The following is an 18,094-nucleotide window of genomic DNA, read 5'->3' as shown; positions in this document are numbered from 1 at the left end:
ATATTACTTATGGTAGATTTATACAGTCACCGGCAATGACATCGGTTAAAAAGAAGGCTTCGTCATTGATACTCGGAAAGCTCTAGAAAATAAATAAAATTACTAATGATGATACAGACAACAGATTGTCAATAAAACTTAGTAACAAAACAACACAACCTAATTATATAGTTAGATACTTTATCCTTAAACTACTAAATTTTCCAAAAAGAAACAGTTTGCCATAAAATCAATATTTTTTTACACCTTACATCGAGTTCATATTGTTTCAATATACATACTTATGTCTGAATATTTACAAAGTTCCATCATCGATAGAACCCATTGTTTCTAAAGCTACTTATACAAACCAGAATATTTGATGCGGCTAAAACTTGGAGCTTGTTAGTCAACGTCGAGTAGTCTTGATTGAATTTAGACCAGAAACCGTCGAGTTGAGAGCTTCCGCAGTGGAACCGATAGTTTGCTTCCACCGCGTCCCAGTTTCACTTATATTGTACGAAACTATAGTTAGCCAACTACATCCTATAGTAACTAAAACAAACTATTAATTGCAAGGATGTCTAACAATTTAACGAACTAAACTAACGCTCGCTCTGTGGTAATTTTTCGGGCATTCTCAAAAAGTATGACAGGGCATGTAACCAAATGCACAACCGCTTACGAGAATATCGTTATCGTAGCTCTTCCATATTGTTGCGACAGAGCCAGACAGCGTTTCTATCGGCGTTTAGTATCAAAGATTATCATTTCAGCTAGATCGGCTGCAGTACATTATCTAATTGTTACAATCCATTCAAAATGACATGAGACGGTACCTCAGACTCAGAAATCAAAGAAACCGTTTATAACAATGTGGCAAATGATCATACACACAATACAACAATGGATTGACAATAACTAAAAATATGAGATGAAATCAAAGCAGTTGTGCAGTATGGTGGTGTCGTGTCGTATCAAGAGATCGAAGATGTGGAATACGAGCAGAAGAAATAGAAAACTTGACCAAGAGGGATAGCTCTTAAATTGAAGAAGACTGGAGAATGACATTAGAAACCAATTTGACGACCGGTCTGGCTCAGTCGGTAGTGACCCTGCCTGCTGAGCCGCGGTCCCAGGTTCGAATCCCGGTAAGGGCATTTATTTGTGTGATGAGCACAGATATTTGTTCCTGAGTCATGGATGTTTTCTATGTATATAAGTATGTATTTATCTATTTAAGTATGTATATCGTCGCTTAGCACCCATAGTACAAGCTTTACTTAGTTTGGGGGTAAGGTGTCCCCCAATATTAAAAAAAAAAAAACCTTGCAGTATTCGAGAATCTCCATCTTGTCCTTCAAGCAGATGTGCGATTTGTTGATACGGTTGAGCGTCTACTGATGACCAGTGGACAATTACCGCGCGCGCGCACCTCCTAGTGCAGTAGCACTACAGCAGCATGGTAGCAGTGGCACTTACCCATGTCCAAAGATTCTTGTCTAATAAATGCCAGTAAAGAAATTTTATTAAAAAAGTGTCTAACCTTCTTGCAGTAGTCGAGAATCTCCATCTTGTCCTTCAAGCAGTTGTGAGGTTTGGTGGTGAGGTCGGGCGTCCACCGGCCAGCGGCTGACATGTATTGCGGGTGGTACGTTGAGCCGGCCTCGCAGAGGACCGCCACTTGCGGCTCCGCCCCGCTGCTTGCCTGGAACAAGGGAAATAGAAATTAATTCAGATGAAAAACTAACAGAATGATTTAAAGTTTACGTTACGTTACGTTGTTTACGTTAAGTTTTGCTCATTTCTCCTCATTATTTAGTAAAATCCTAAACTTCCCATACTATATATAACCTCACCGATAACTTGAATATCTAAATTAAAATGTATCTACTTGACGATGATGAAGATTTATCAAAAGTTTTGGGTTTCAGTCACTTTCCACTTGACTGTACCAATCCCAGCAAGTATTTAGCTGTAAGGTCAACAAGGTTTCATGAACATCAAGTAAAATGATCATAACCAGTCATGAAAATCCTTTAACTAAGGACTATAAACTTAGGCATGCCACAGACAGTCAGAAAAATTCATAATCTGAATTTGGATTTGGATGCATAGATTTGTCAGTTTGAACCGACAGGTTTCAAATTAGATTTAAAGAGCAAATTAGTGTATTGTCATGTGCAAGAACTGCATTTCTCGTTATTTTAAGTACTCTTTTCTTCATAATTTTATTGAAATTAAAGTACCTACTCATGTTAACATAATTTCATCAGCTCAGTTAACATAATTTAATCAGCTCACTTCAACATTCCCAGAAACTTCCTTAGTTTTCAAGAATCCAAAGGACTCGAGTGAATGGGCCGAAGTTGGTGCATAAGTTAGTATAACAGAAATGCCTGATTGGTCTAGACTAGACTAGGGGAAGTCCGATTACCTTGCAGTTTTCGAATAAAGGAAATGTTACCGGAAAGGTCAACGCTCGAGCAACGGCTTGTCTGGGGTTTTACTGCAACATTTTGCTTGGGAGTTTCATATTGCTCCACTAGAAAATAAAATTTCAACAATGTTGCAAAGGGAAAACATAATAACATAATATTTTAACGAGCTAAAATTGTAATTATTAATAAAACTATATTTTTTTTAACAGAAATAACAATCTTAATGATAACCTCAAGTCTTGACGATTATCCACTAAGTAATAAGAAAAAGACAAAAATCTTCCCTAATGAAATACTTCTAACTAAGAACATTTTATTGCAACTGTTAATGGGCAAACAAGAGTGACAATTACGTTTTGTGAATGCGAATAAAGCCTTGCTTGGCAATTGAAGAGGCCATTAAACTTTTTGTACTTTACAGTACGCTGGTAAGTAGCCCGAGACTATTCAAAAGTACAGAATTTTAGCAAAAATATTTCAAAAATTAAAGCAGCTCAGCAGGGTTACCCTCATCTGGCAGAATAATTTTAGTTCGAAACACACTTCGCGTAACATGTTTCGCAGAAACACTTTCAGTCGAATGGTAATTTTGCAGACAACTTAGTTGGCATTATTACTACCACGCATAAGACACATTTGGCAGAATATTGTTTTACAGAACATTACTTTGGTAGACTTTGATTTAGCATAATTGTATGTACCATAATAATATTATAGCATAAAATTACATTAGCAGAATCATTACTCGCTATCAAAAAAGAAAAACTGCCCCAGAGTCACCGTTAGGTACGACAACGAGCGAAGCGAGGAGGAGTGTTAGGTATCTTGCATCCCCAACACATCCAACTCGCTATCAAATAGCAAATAGCAACTTTATGCCGCCTAAATATTATGCACAAATATTTTCTGCAAATGTATTGTTCGACTAGAAGACTATTATGCTCATCAACATTATGACAACAGACGATTCGGTAGTATAAAAATCTGCGAAATTATTTGTGCCAAAGCATATTCTGCGTAAGGTGTTTCTGCCAAACTTGACGTCTGCCAAGATAAATACGAATCAAATATATGCGTAAAAAGTTTCTGCCAGATAATACCAATTATAAATATAATGTTCCAGTCACAGCATGCTAAAATAACAAACGGAAACGCTAGTGGTAGGAAATTAGTTGTTACGTTTGAAACTCGTTTCTTTATAAGTAGGTAAATAAAATATACCTACGTTAGCGAAAATTTCTCAATTTGCCTTGCATTTTCAACATGTTTACATAAACTTCAATAACAGATTTAATTTAAAATATGAACGTATAGGTGTTGGCATATGAATTGAATTCGTTACCTAACAAAATATATAGCGTTTGATCTAGTAAACAAAGCTACAGTAACGCCGCCGTGGCTTGCGTGGGCGACGGTCGCGCGATGGTCGCGCGACGGCGATGCGACGCATACGAAATCAAACCTTATCGATATGGAAGTAGACGATGCGACGGCGACGGTCGCACGACCGTCGCCCACGCAAGACATGGCGTTAATTATATTTATCTTCAATACGATGTTCAAGGAATCTCAAAATAAATAACAAGTTTTCGATGTTGCTTATTTATTGACTGCCATACCTAAACTGTTTTCTGTAAACATTTTCAGTAGCGTGCTCGGTCCTAATCCTCTAACCTTTTTCCACACATGCTCTATGTTCAAAGTGCATTGAACCCGAATTCAAAGTACATTGCAGACACATGATCCTGCAAATAAAGCCGGCAAACAGATTGATCGAGTACGAAAAAGGAATTGAGTTTTACAGGCGGCACGGATTGGAAAAAATAGGAAAAGGAACTGGGGACAGGAAACAGGCAAATAGCTTATGGACTAGATGCTATAGACTAGAAAATAAATGGATGTTGTGTGCTGGAGTTCTTTGTCAGGTTTAATGAAAAACTGGTTCGAAAAAGGATGTTGAAGCAATGGCACCTATATCTAGCTTGCACATTTCGGTGAGACGGTTACGGTTTAACTGCAAAAATATGAATGCAAACCAATATTTAGACACAAAGCACAATCATAATAAAATACCAGGCAAAACAATGTGAAAGATTTTATGGGTAAGTAACTTCCGCTTTGTAATGGTTTTTATAAACTTCGTTTTAATAACAGTAGCTTTTTTCAAGAGTCAAGATTCGTATCATGGCTTAACTCTTGAACCTACGGAGTTACCAATTAACAAAAAAATATGCCCTTAAAATGCAGGTGCACCTAAATATTTAACGAAGCAAAAGATAAACTCGACAGCAAAATTGCAAGTTTTGGGTAAATACAGCAAATTAGGCAAGTAGTGGCTGGCGAAGTGGAAAGTCCCTAATTAACAGTCGTTTTGCCGGTAAGCTAGTTCGCTAAACGGACTGCTTAAGGATGGATAGACATGGGTTGTTCCAAAATCAGTTGGGCAACTGAGAGTGAGTACCATCGTTTCAATAAGAGTTATTGTGGAGATCCCGATATTTCGACGCAGTTACATGCATCATGATCATAGAATACCGTTTCAGACAAAAATAAAGTGAAGAGATGGACGCAAGGCCATACTTTAGATAGACAGAATAACCTCTGTGACGCAGTTCATATTATATTCTAGCGTGCATTGGGCCCAAGATGTAGGAGCTGGTACTTAGTACAGTTAGTACTGATGAACAGTGTCCACAATCGCGATATCCCAAGCAAAACGACAAAGAAAATAGTTAAAATAAAACAAAAATGACTTCACTTGACAACCGTCTATGACAGATAAATCGAGAACTATCTTCGAGATTGTACGAGTAAGTCCAGTCTAGTCTGTTAAAAATCTCAGTTTCTAATGACATCATAAAACAAAACCGTCAGCAGTTCCGCGCAGGGTGCTAAGTGCAAACTCGCGTCGCAACTCGAACTTCGCGCCCAACCCAACGTTACACATAATGCCTCTTAGCTCGCCCACTGGCCCGCAACTTCGGAGTTATGGGTAAATAAACGTACACATAGTTGGGTCGCACAGATAGTCAAACAGAAATGGATTCTTTGTATAGTCCATTTCAAATACGAAGGCCCGATGGCACTTGAGACGGTCAATTAGCGTTAACAATAGGATTAGTGATAACAAAAGATACCTGATTGCACCGACAAAAAGATTGCACCGACGCGTGCCAATTTGAAGTGGGCCTAATTAGATAACAAAAGGCAAACATTATGAGCCCTATTGTTAAGTTTCGAGTGCCATCGGGCCTTCGTATTTGAAATGGACTATACTTGAAAGGGCACTGAAGGTTAATTTTTCCTTGTGAATTTATATGTTTAACAACCGGGCCTGTCTTCGTTTTGGGTAGTTATATCTTAATGGTGGTTTAACTTTCATTTGGTTTTTTTTTATCTCAATCTTTTTGATAGTTGGGTAGGTATGATTCAGTTAACTACCTCGACTAATCGTTACTTCAAATATATATTTATCTATGGAACTCTAGCGATATTAACTGTAAACCGTTACACTTATTAAAACTTAATTAAAATTTCACGTAGCTCTGTAGGTATTCCCAATATTGATCCACTAAAGTAATAAACAGTCGAGAGACGCACGCTGCCAACGCAATAATCCATTACTCGGCACGAACCGATCCTTAATAATCTCAAAATGGAGCTCCAAACTATGCCTAACATGATCTCGAATGCGAACTGACGTCAGCCTCTAACGAGGCAAGTTGTAGTTACGTTTGTAGTTATTTGTAGTTATGTTGTAGTGTGGAACAATTGAAATCGTGCCGTTACCACCGCACTAGTAACTATTACAACGCCGACAACTCGCAGGGGAAACAATAGCTAAATTGAATTTAAAGCTGCATAAAGCCTAATTAAAGTTGACAATAATTACTTGGAGAGCCTGTTTGCGTATTCTGCGTTTTTTGTACGTATCTACAATATCCAATCTTTATAGACTGTCATACAGCGCTTTTCGTGTGGATCTCAGCAATTATTTATTATTTTTAATTATTTTGACGCCACTCTCCCATGTGTCTCATATTGATGGCGACTCAAATACAAGTAAAGTCACCATAATAGTCCCTCATTTTCGGGTCATGTTTTATTTCAGCCCATTAATTTCATTATCAAAACTGAATTATCAAGAGCTTAATAATACCAACCAGTGTGATAAATCACAGCACGATGGCTGCGTAAATAAGCTGGGCGAAATTAATCGGCGCTGGTGACAGCCAATTATTACTCAATCTGTCTTCATTATGGTCAATGTTGAGAGCCAACGTATTGGCTCGTACTGTTAAACCGCTAACTTTGTTCTGTAAATGTCGACAAAATTCAAATATTTATACAAGAGTGAACCTAAACTACTACCTATAGTATTTATAGAAATTCTTGATGGATATACATAATATACCAGAACTGTCTATGAATCATTTAAATTTGGCGACATTGGAAAAAGGATACACGTAATTAAGTACTTACCTTGCGTCTAGACTTATTTACAATAAAATAAGGCCGGCAGGCTTAGCACGTTGACGCAAGAAGATACACTCAAAAATAGTTGTTTCTAGCATACTATGTACAATGAAGTCGTAGGGCGTCCTGCAAAAAGCGGACTGTCATTTGCGTGTTACAATAATCAGCAAAATCCCCTAGAATTCCACATTATTCAAATCTTCTTGATCTTCTGGAGATTGTGTATCGTTTCTCTTCAGTAATTTTCGATGTGTCTCAGTTTTCAAGAGATCACTAAACACTAAGGTGTTGGTTGCCTACAATCGACTCGTTAAACTTCAGCTCGCTCATCCTCGACTGTCCAAGGTTTAATATTAACGCAAACGCCGACCGCGCTCTCGTGGCGATATTGCAAAAGTTTGAGGAGACTTCACACGATTCCTAAACGTACTTCAAAACTTTTACTAGTTTCGGTCAAGTTGATATTATTGTGACGGCAATAAATAAGAGATGTATCAAGCTGATGCGTAAGGGCTGAGAGCATCGAGTTTATAGATAGACTGTCAAAGTAAAATGTAGACTTGACCGGGATATAGACTGTGATTACCTTTTTTGATTTTATTTTTAATTTTTAATAAGTCTAATGAAAATAACCGTGAATCAATCAAAACTCTCAAAGTAAAATGTGTAGTCACAGTGCATAGCATCTTTGGACACATGTCGTTGCGTATTGACGATTTGACCCAGTTAAGAATAAGTGCGTTTTCACATTATCCGATCCGATATCGGATGTCAAAAGGATTTCAAAGGCAAAAAACAAAGATGGCGGCTTAAATGTATGGGATATAATAAGGGATTCTTAACTGATATATTATGTTAAAGTCAAATATTAATATTAGCACCATCTAGCCGAGAATCGACCAAGGTGTGGCGCCATATTTTCAGGTCGTCGTCATATTTTTAGGTTGTGTCGATGAAATAAAGTTTGAAACGTCATTGTGTTGAGTTCTTTAGGTATATTATTCGAAAATTGAAACAAAATCGTGATCCTTTTTATTTTACTTTAAATTTATTTCAAAAAATGTAATTAAGTATTAAATCCAGTAGGTACCTAATTATGTAAGTATGTAGTACATGTACACTAAATTAAGCGTAGGTCACATACTGAGTATGTGAGTATGTAATAAAATTTAATGATGATTGATGACCTATTCATGTTATTATATTATTACATTTTGTCACTATCAACCTGTCACATCGCTACGTATCGCACTAGATATAATTATATTTTTTCATTAACGTGACCCGTCTATGTCAACATAAAACCAATCGAAGGTTATATTAGAGGTTAATACGGGACACGATTAATTATAATAACCCGTCAACAAACCAGGGCACGTAAAGCGAGTTTACAACGTCGTTCGCCGAAGATTAATGGTAACATTGATGAATACAGGCCTAACTTGGTAAGCTTGAGATACATGGGGGAAAAGAGTTTTTCACCACACCTACTGGTAAAGATCAATTTTGCTATTCGAAAACGGATAGCAAAATTGCATTTTATCCACAAGTAATCCATAGTTAATATTATAAACGGGAAAGTGTGTGTGTCTGTTTGTTTGTCCGTCTTTCACGGCAAAACGGAGACACGAATTAACGTGATTTTTTAAGTGGAGATATTCGAAGGGATGGAGAGTGACATAGGCTACTTTTTGTCTCTTTCTAACGCGAGCAAAGCCGCGGGCAAAAGCTAGTTTCATATAAATTTTAACTTGACGCCTTGAGCTGGCTGGTAGAATTTACCTATAAATAATTATTTCTAATCATTATTGAATAAATTGCTGGATTTTATTTAGTTTGAGTTATTATAGTCGTATTTTATTAGTGTTGGTGTGATGAAAAATTTTGTTTTTCACTCGGTGGCAAAGTTTGTTTAACCGCACGTGCCAGTATTGATACCCGAGCAAGCGAAAGATCGATTATTTCCGAAAATATTAATATTATCAAAAAACGATCTGTGTAAACCCTTATTCATTTTTAAATACCTATCCAACAATATATAACACGTTGGGGTTGGAATGAAAAAAAATATCAGCCCCCACTTTACATGTAGGGGGGGTACCCTAATAAAACATTTTTTTCCATTTTTTATTTTTGCACTTTGTTGGCGTGATTGATATACATATTGGTACCAAATTTCAGCTTTCTAGTGCTAACGGTTACTGAGATTATCCGCGGACGGACGGACGGACGGACTGACGGACAGACAGACATGGCTAAACTATAAGGGTTCCTAGTTGACTACGGAACCCTAAAAATCTCGTATCTCATGCTTCTCCTCAAAGTTAAAACGAAGTAAGTCTATATGCATTCCATACATACTACAATTTTCTTTTCATTGACAGACGAAGATACAAGTTTTTTTCAAAGTAGTGACGATTTTATTCTCTTACCCTCAGTGTATCACCGCCTTAACAAGGCTTTTACGGTAAGAAGGCTTATTACACGTATCGAGGATTTACGACGTGCATGTATGTTGCCGCTATTTAATATAATGGCTCTTATATTAACAACTTACAAACTTCATGCAATATTAATAGTTAATGCACTTACCAACACATTTTAGACTAGATTTTTTTTGACTGGCTTAGTATGATAATATACATTTTTCCCTCACTAGCTCGGAAACACGTGTTTTGTCCTTTAATACCAGCGGGTAAAAACGTATTTTATCCACTAGTGGATAAAGTAATTTGACCTTGAATATAGTCAAATTTTCTGCTTTAAAACTGATAAAAGTGGATGTATTTAGTGATGAAGATGATTTACCACCTGTGGAATTACTGGAAGCAGTGATAAACGCGTTTATTTTGCGTTGTAATTTCCTCGCTATAGTGAGGGGAAAAGTTTTGTGTTACACACGGGTGCAAATGTATTTTACTTCTCGTGTGTTGAAAAACTCGCCAAGTTCAGGATTCTATTCTCCTTTCACTTGCTCGTTTTTCAATTCCACACTCGGCGTTAAAATACAACTTTGCCCCTTCTATAACAAAATATAACTATTTGCTATAAAATGTTCTAAATTCACGCGAACGAAACGACTCTCAAAAGCTTCGGCACGCTCCTTCATTGCTTTACTTCGATAAAGTGCTTTAACATGCAAGCAGCGAGGTGTTACAGCTACAGCAAAATAGCACCTTGTCAAAATAACATTATGCCCTGTCTAGACGTTCTGCATCAGATTTGCCTGCACTCGAATCGAAATAACCATTTCATTTCCAAGTGCCGTTACTCCGTCTGTATTTCGGTTTATAAGTTTTCTTCCACATTTTAGATAGCAACTTTGAACATAGGTTTTTAAACTAAGATTTTAACACGTGCTTAATGCACACGTGAATAAGCGCTGGTAGCCTAGCGGTAAGTACGTGCGACTTTTGTTCCGGAGGTCGCGGATTCGAACCCCGGCTCGCACCAATGAGTTTTTCGGAATTTATGTGCAAAATGTATTTGATATTTGCCAGTCGCTTTTCGGTGAAGGAAAACATCGTGAGGAAACCGGACTAATTCCAATAAAGGTCTAGTTTACCCTTCGGGTTAGAAGGTCAGATGGCAGTCGCTTTCGTAAAAACTAGTGCCTACGCCAAATCTTGGGATTAGTTGTCAAAGCGGACACCAGGCTCCCATGAGCCGAAGCAAAATGCCGGGATAACGCAAGGAGGATGATGATGGCAATTTTCGCTACATACTTATATATGAGTGGGAAAAGGGAAGTGGGGAAAGGGGAAGGGCGCCTTGTTTTTATTGAATTCCATTAACTTTAAGAAAAGGTTATTTAGGTCAAATACAATTAATTTCTCTAAGAAACTAGCATCCTAAATAACTCTTACGGTTATCGAATTATTAAAATAGTACATTACTACAGAGGCCGGGACAAAGCCCCATTTCCCGCCGAGGTATGTATAGTGCTTTTCTCAAACATGGTATGAAATAAATAAAGTCTACTGAAAATAGTAACTTTGGATGGCTGTATCTCCTAAACGGTGCGTCGTAGCGCAAAAATAATCAAATTTTCGTTCCCCTTTGATGCCCCGTATACGCTTATAAAAAAACAAAAAGTTAAAAAAAATTAAAAAAAAAACGAAAAAAATTTTTTTTGTATGAAAACGCACCCAAAATCAAATATTGTCTAGGGCCCGTACCAGTTGCAGTCGGCACGTCTATAAAGCCCCTTATAGTTTTTTGTTAATTGGCTAAATACCTGGATGTTATGTCACAATTATCTGTGTTTGGAAATTAAAAAAGAGGACTTTGCCGGCCTTGGCCTGCAAGGTTTGTATGAAATTTCATTATCTATCAATCGTCCTAGCCGCACCTGCAACGTCATACTTCGCTGCCAATTATAAGGCACATAACATCAATATTTCATACCATGTTTGAGAAAAAATAATAATTAGGTAGGTAACTGAAAACGTGTGTGGCATCCCTTACCACTTCCTTATGTTATTTGTTTTGACATGTGCCGTCAGACACTTGACACTGAATTTAATGTTAAGATTAAGGTCCTCTCACATTAATTCATTCATTTATTACCTATGTATGGAAAGGAAAAAAAAAATTTTATTTAGAATTTAACGAAAAGCGAAATACAGGATGGTTTCTGATGGTGAACCTAACTGCGTGTCGAATTCAACGGAAAACAAAAAAAAACACTGTGTATTATGCTGTTGTGTTCTTTAGCGAGTAGAATGCGATTTGTTTCAAAACACGCTGTATTTATTATGCAAGTAATCTGTGTCGTTGCAGTAAAGAGTGTCTTAGCGGCGATTATGGCGTCCGTTGCAGCCATTACGCGCAGATATTACTAAAACTTTACTAAATATGCTACAAGTTTCAAGACATAACCACTAAAATGAAACTTCGTGAATTAATATACCGTTGTTGCATGAACTAAGTTGAGAATACATTTTATTAGTATGGAAAGCGTTCATTTTATTAATTACCTACATTCATTGTCGATGTTCGCACCCGCATTAATTTGTGACGCGAATTCGCTTCGGCAATGAATGGGTTAAGATTATGTATATCGCTATAATTGTTTATTACAATGGTTATTGCAGATTTTTTTAGATATAATAAGAGGTACCTCAAAATGGTGCTTTTATTTCCACCTTTTATGTCCATAGAAAAAATGTATTTAAGGTGCAACGCAAATTATTACTAACCATCGTATTTCATATTATCAATATACCAGTATTATAAATTGTTTTTTTCCAACACAACCCACTTTAAAATCCTTCCTCTTCAAATTAACGAAGTTCTGACCAGAAGGCTAAGAAATAAAACCAAACGGCCTTCAAGTTAAGGCCGAATGCCGTGGAACTCTCTGGAACGTTGTAGAACACTTTAGAACGGTTGCCAATGCCAACTGGCAGCCGGAATGCCTCGGCAGCCATGTTGAATAAAATAGTACCGCGCTTTACAAGCTTGAAAAGTCAACATTTTAAACTGCTGAAGTGCAAATAATCCATACTTATATTATAAATGGGAAAGTGTGTGTGTCTGTTTCTTTGTCCGTCTTTCACGGCAAATCGGAGCGACGAATTGTCGTGATTTTTAACCGTCGCCTCATATCTCAAGAAGGACGGTTATCAAGTCGTCTGTATGTTTTTTTTTTTTTTTTATGTTTGTTCCTCGATATCTCCGTCGTTCCTGGACCGATTTTGAAAATTTTTTTTTGATTGAATGTATATACATACAGATTGGTCCCATTTTTCTCAGAACCCAGTTCTGATGATGGGATCCTGGAGAAATCGAGGGAACTCCTCAAATCTGAAAGGCATACATATGGTGATTTTTGTGTTAATAAAGGAACAGCATGCATTTAGGTACGGAACAGTGACATTTGGTGCAGTGGAACTGCTGATGATGGCCAGAACGGAACTCTTCAAATCTGAACGGCACGCTTATAGTGACTTGGGTATTTTTATACGAACAGCATGCACTTTCATACAGAACAGTGACATTTGGTGTAGTGGAATTTCTGATGATGGTCAGAACCGAACTCCTCAAATCTGAACGGCACGCTTATAGTGACTTTGGTATTTTTATAAGAACAGCATGCACTTTCGTCCAGAACAGTGACATTTGGTGCAGTGGAACTGCTGATGATGGCCAGAACCAAACTCCTCAAATCTGAACGGCACGCTTATAGTGACTTTGCGATTTTTATAAGAACAGCATGCACTTTCGTCCAGAACAGTGACATTTGGTGCAGTGGAATTTCTGATGATGGTCAGAACCGAACTCCTCAAATCTGAACGGCACGCTTATAGTGACTTTGGTATTTTTATAAGAACATCATGCACTTTCGTTCAGAACAGTGACATTTGGTGCAGTGGAACTGCTGATGATGGCCAGAACCAAACTCCTCAAATCTGAACGGCACGCTTATAGTGACTTTGCCATTTTTATAAGAACAGCATGCACTTTCATCCAGAACAGTGACATTTGGTGCAGTGGAATTTCTGATGATGGTCAGAACCGAACTCCTCAAATCTGAACGGCATACTTATAGTGACTTTGGTATTTTTATAAGAACAGCATGCACTTTCGTCCAGAACAGTGACATTTGGTGCAGTGGAACTGCTGATGATGGCCAGAACCAAACTCCTCAAACCTGAACGGCACACTCATAGTGACTTTGGTATTTTTGTAAGAAAAGCATGCATTTAAGTTCAGAACAGTGACATTTATTTAGTTATGTTTGTTAAGCATATGTTTTGAAGTCAAAGTTTGTCAAGCTTCGATTTCTTATAATATAATCGGATTCATGAGGAATTGAGGAAACTCCTCAAACCTTAACGTTATACGTATATTCATTTGTGTTTCCATCTAATAATTAAAGCATTAAAAGCAGTTTTAAAAAATACTTACACATTTCTACATAATCCAACATTCGCAAGTAGCTTTCACCAGAACCCGAAAGGCGACGGTTTTTTTTTTCTTAAAAATTATTGAAGTGGAGATAGTTGAAGGGATGGAAAGTGACATAGGCTACTTTTTGTCTCTTTCTAACGCGAGCGAAGCCGCGGGCAAAAGCTTGTTAATAATAAAATTGCGAGTAAAAGGTACCACATTGTCAGTTAAGGACGAAATTGCTAGTATCTTTATATGAATTGCCTGTTGGCTGTTGTTACCCCTCGTATGTCTAAGCACTGATCAGTGCGTGGTATTTTTTATCTAAGTATTGTTTTAAATGTCAGGATCACTTTTTCAATGATAAAAAATTGCAGAAAAATTAACGACTGTTCATGTGCTCTGCCTACCCCTTTATGGGATACAGGCGTAATTGTATGTATGTAAAAATTGAAAGGCGACATACGAAAGGTTAAGCGACAGCAAAATAATTTACCAGTTATACCTAATATGTAACCTATCGAGGACATTGAGTTCAAATGAATTGTTAATGAACAAAGAACAAAGCTAAAACTTAAGCAGTCAGGCGAATTAAAAACCACCTGACTCTTCTTTTTATGCTAATGTATGTAGATGGCGCCACTCGTGTGCCTGTCGCGGTCTAGGGTCGACGTCAGCAGTTTAAGCTTTATAGGAAATAATAGAACATTCAAGATTAAGTAAGTATTGAGAAAATTAAGATCAAAAGAAGATTTTACAACTAAGAAGATTTTACAATTTTATTAAGCGTCTAAAAATGTAAGTCAAAAATCTTGCAAATAAAACACTTAATTAAATTCACAAAAGGTCTTAGTAACAGTATTTTGCCTATAGGAAAATATGATTTTATCAGTCTACAAAATCCAGACTTGGTAATTAATAAAGGTATACAAGATCAAAAGAAGACGAGACAGCCTAAAATACTTACCTAGAATTATCTATGGAAAAAAGACAAAGTATATATGGCCTAAACCTGTAGGCCAGGAAATACGCGCACGGAAGTGGCGATGGATAGGGCACGTGCTACGCAGAGCAGACAACCACCTGCCCAAGCAGGGTCTCTGCTGGCAATCACCTGGCAGTAGACGGTCGGGGCGGCCTTGTACCACGTGGAGGCGGTCAGTGGAGAAGGAGGCTGGCGCAAGTGGACTAGGCTGGAAGGATCTGGAAGCAGTCCCCAGGATCGTGAAAAGTGGAAGATTCTTCTAAGAGCCCTATGTCCCTAGTGAGGGATGACAGGAACACATCTTCATCATCATCATCATCATATATGGCACAAAAACTAGCTATTTAGGTACTTGTTCTTAATATTGAATAAAAATGAGTGATGAAAGTCGATGAGCAGGCAAGCGCTGATGGCCAGCTAGCGGTAAGACGGTGCGACTTTCAACCCGGAGGTCGCGGGTTCGAACCCCGGCTCGTGCCAATGAGTTTTTCGGAACTTATGTGCGAAATGTCATTTGATATTTGCCAGTCGCTTTTCGGTGAAAACATCCCCTTTAGCACAACTTGTCGCGCGCCAGTCCATACATCAAGCGCGACTTCAAGTATGGACTTGCGCGCGACAAGGCAAGTTGTGCTAAAGGGTCAGGTCTCCCTTAAAAGTGATAAGGTCAAGGCCCTTTTTGACATGTTTGGGGGCGCTGTTCTTCCTCCAAACAATGAGTGTATTTTTTTAAAACGCTTTCGGTTAACGTATCATATTTATTCATGCATAACGTATGTCAAAGAGGATAAGTATAGCGTCACTACTTTAAAAAAAAACTTCTTCGTCTGTCAATGAAAAGAAAATTGTAGTAAGTACGATGAATTACTGTCAAAGTAATAATATCACATGCAGTCACAGTGCATAGACTGCCATCTCTCGGAACAGAATTAAAACTTTTGAACCCCAGTTTATATCTCCTCGCACCAATTTCTCGATTAAGTTTTATTTCTCAAAAAATCCCTATTAAGTATAACAATATGAAAGAGGTACCTAACTCTTTAATTACAATACAGGTATTTGTACCCCAACATCAAAGTATTCGTTCTGTTTATTTAATGTTTCAGAATTCTCGTTAATTGCCTATATTCGAGGTCTGTAAATAACGTCCCTGGCAGATCTCAATGAGGCTTGCAAATCCCTAGCCATACCAGAGTTAATCGAGGGGAAAATGAACAGTTCGAACCGATCAGATCGATTGTAGACCGATCTAACTAATATATAAATACTATCCTAGCCTGAGCTTCGGTTGCACGAAACCGTTCGTTGCCAAATATAGCCTATGTAATGAAAGCCTGACTAGTCATATATAACGGATAAAGTCCAAGAAAAAAACGTACCTCAAAGCCACAGAAAATAAGGTACGGTGGTCTAGATGGCGTTACACCTTTGGGGAACGCTCGGCTCAAGCGCGGATCCAGCTTCGTGTCCAGGGGGGGGTCACGTGTTAAAGGCCCGGGGCCCCGGGGGGGGTCACGTGGTCTATTTGTATGGCCAACTTAGGCTCCAGGGGGGGTCATGACCCCCATGACCCCCCCCTGGATCCGCGCATGGCTCGGCTAGGCGCTAATATTAATATTTGACATTTTAACATATATCAAGTTAAGAATATGAGCCAAATTGTCAAAACTGAGGTTCAAAAGTTTTAAGCTTGTGTCGAGAGATGGCAGTTTGTGCACTGTGATTACTCATGTTACTTTGACGGTAACTCTCTATAATACTCGAACCTCTTTGATATAACTAATGTCAAGAGGGCGGTGAAATTCAGATGTATGGGGTGACAGTTCGGTTTAGTATGAAGAAAATAGTTCTAATGAAATTCCGCAAGATGGCGCGTAGTATATTTCTGGTAAAGATTTATGTTTTAAAAATTAAAAGTCTACAGACTCGACGGCCGATCAAAATCCTGTCGATTGTGAAGAATTTCTGTCTAAAGAAGGTAGTCACATAAAACAAGAGTTAGATAGCGGATAGCGCAAATTCGGCGTTATGGCTTGATAACCTTAGTGTACGTTTATGAATAAGGGGGTATATCTTCAACTTGATTGACTTGATATTCATTCTTAACCGTGCAATAATCTTGCACCCATCTTATTACAGTCCCCATATTATCGATATCTACGAAAAGTCATTTAAGACTCCCGTAGCTTCCACTTAAAGGCAGCGTAAAAGATAAAAGTCTCCTTCAAACCCGTTTCGCAGGCGGAACGAATTAAAAAAGAAACCTTAATGAAGTGACAGCCCTAGAGCATCACTTGGCGAGTCTAGTAGCGCGGTACTTAACGTTCATAAAACTCTTTTACTTTTATCCCTCGTGTACCGTTTTATCTTTGCGACATTTTAATGTATATGTGTACATTTTAATGTATATGTGTACATTTTAATGTATATGTGTACATTTTAATGTATATGTATTGGAATTAATTTACCTGCTGCACTAGATTTAACCTTTTGCCACTATTACGTAAATATAATACGGGTATTTATGATAGCAGGAGTAATGCACATAGCAACTATATGTAACACTGATGGTTTTTTCTTAACAATAACTTAATTGATAGGTACTTAATTACTTTCTAATTATGACTTAATTGATAGTTAATCATCAATTAAGTCATAATTAGAACGTAATTGATAATTAGCTATCAATTAAGTATATCAATTAAGTCATAGTTAATGATTCAATTTGCGAAAGTTGCTCAGTGTGACCCTCCCCAGTACCCTGTTCACTCCTGCTCACGACGACAAACCCATAAACAACAAGCTCATCGATATACATAAATATCAATTTGATGAGGACGACAAGGTGAAAAAAATGCTTTCCTATTGTAAATCGTTTACAAAGCGAATAATCATATATTTCGTACTCATTTTTAAACCATGATAAAATACTAAATTTCTTAATCGAACATGAATCTAAACCCAAATTCGAACGTTAACAACACTTCAAGAATTTTAAAAAACAAATAAAAAGAGTACGCGACTTACAGCATTAAAAAATTAATGAAGTGGCAACCCTGAATACTTGCCAAGTCTCGAGGCACCACACTTAATGCTCGCGGGTGTCCTTACACTCCATTCTACTTTTACTCTTTTACTTTTTACTCTCGGCAAAGCATGGAATTCACCAGAACAATATTTTTCAAAAGTTAAAATTAGTATCGGAGCGAGTTGGGCACGTTTTATGAAAATCCTCGCGACTCCGATCCATGTGTGCGTAGCCGAATGCACAAACGCTCACGATAATATCTCTTTTGTAGCTATCTATCTCTATTGCTCT

General features: G+C 37.6%; 1 protein-coding gene across 1 annotated transcript in view; it reads right to left on the bottom strand.

The window, feature by feature from the left end:
* Nucleotides 1-18,094, bottom strand: part of LOC125235229 (amyloid-beta-like protein) — a 349,914-nt gene that overhangs the window by 27,681 nt on the left and 304,139 nt on the right. Inside the window, exon 3 of the mRNA XM_048141716.1 lies at nt 1,526-1,687. Coding sequence (XP_047997673.1) covers nt 1,526-1,687 — 162 coding nt within the window. The remainder of the gene's footprint in view (nt 1-1,525; nt 1,688-18,094) is intronic.

This window comes from Leguminivora glycinivorella, chromosome 17 (assembly GCF_023078275.1).
Source record: "Leguminivora glycinivorella isolate SPB_JAAS2020 chromosome 17, LegGlyc_1.1, whole genome shotgun sequence".
In the NCBI taxonomy this organism is placed as follows: domain Eukaryota; kingdom Metazoa; phylum Arthropoda; class Insecta; order Lepidoptera; family Tortricidae; genus Leguminivora; species Leguminivora glycinivorella.
Note: the sequence above shows the minus strand (reverse complement) of the source record. Positions and strands in the feature narration are given on the sequence as shown.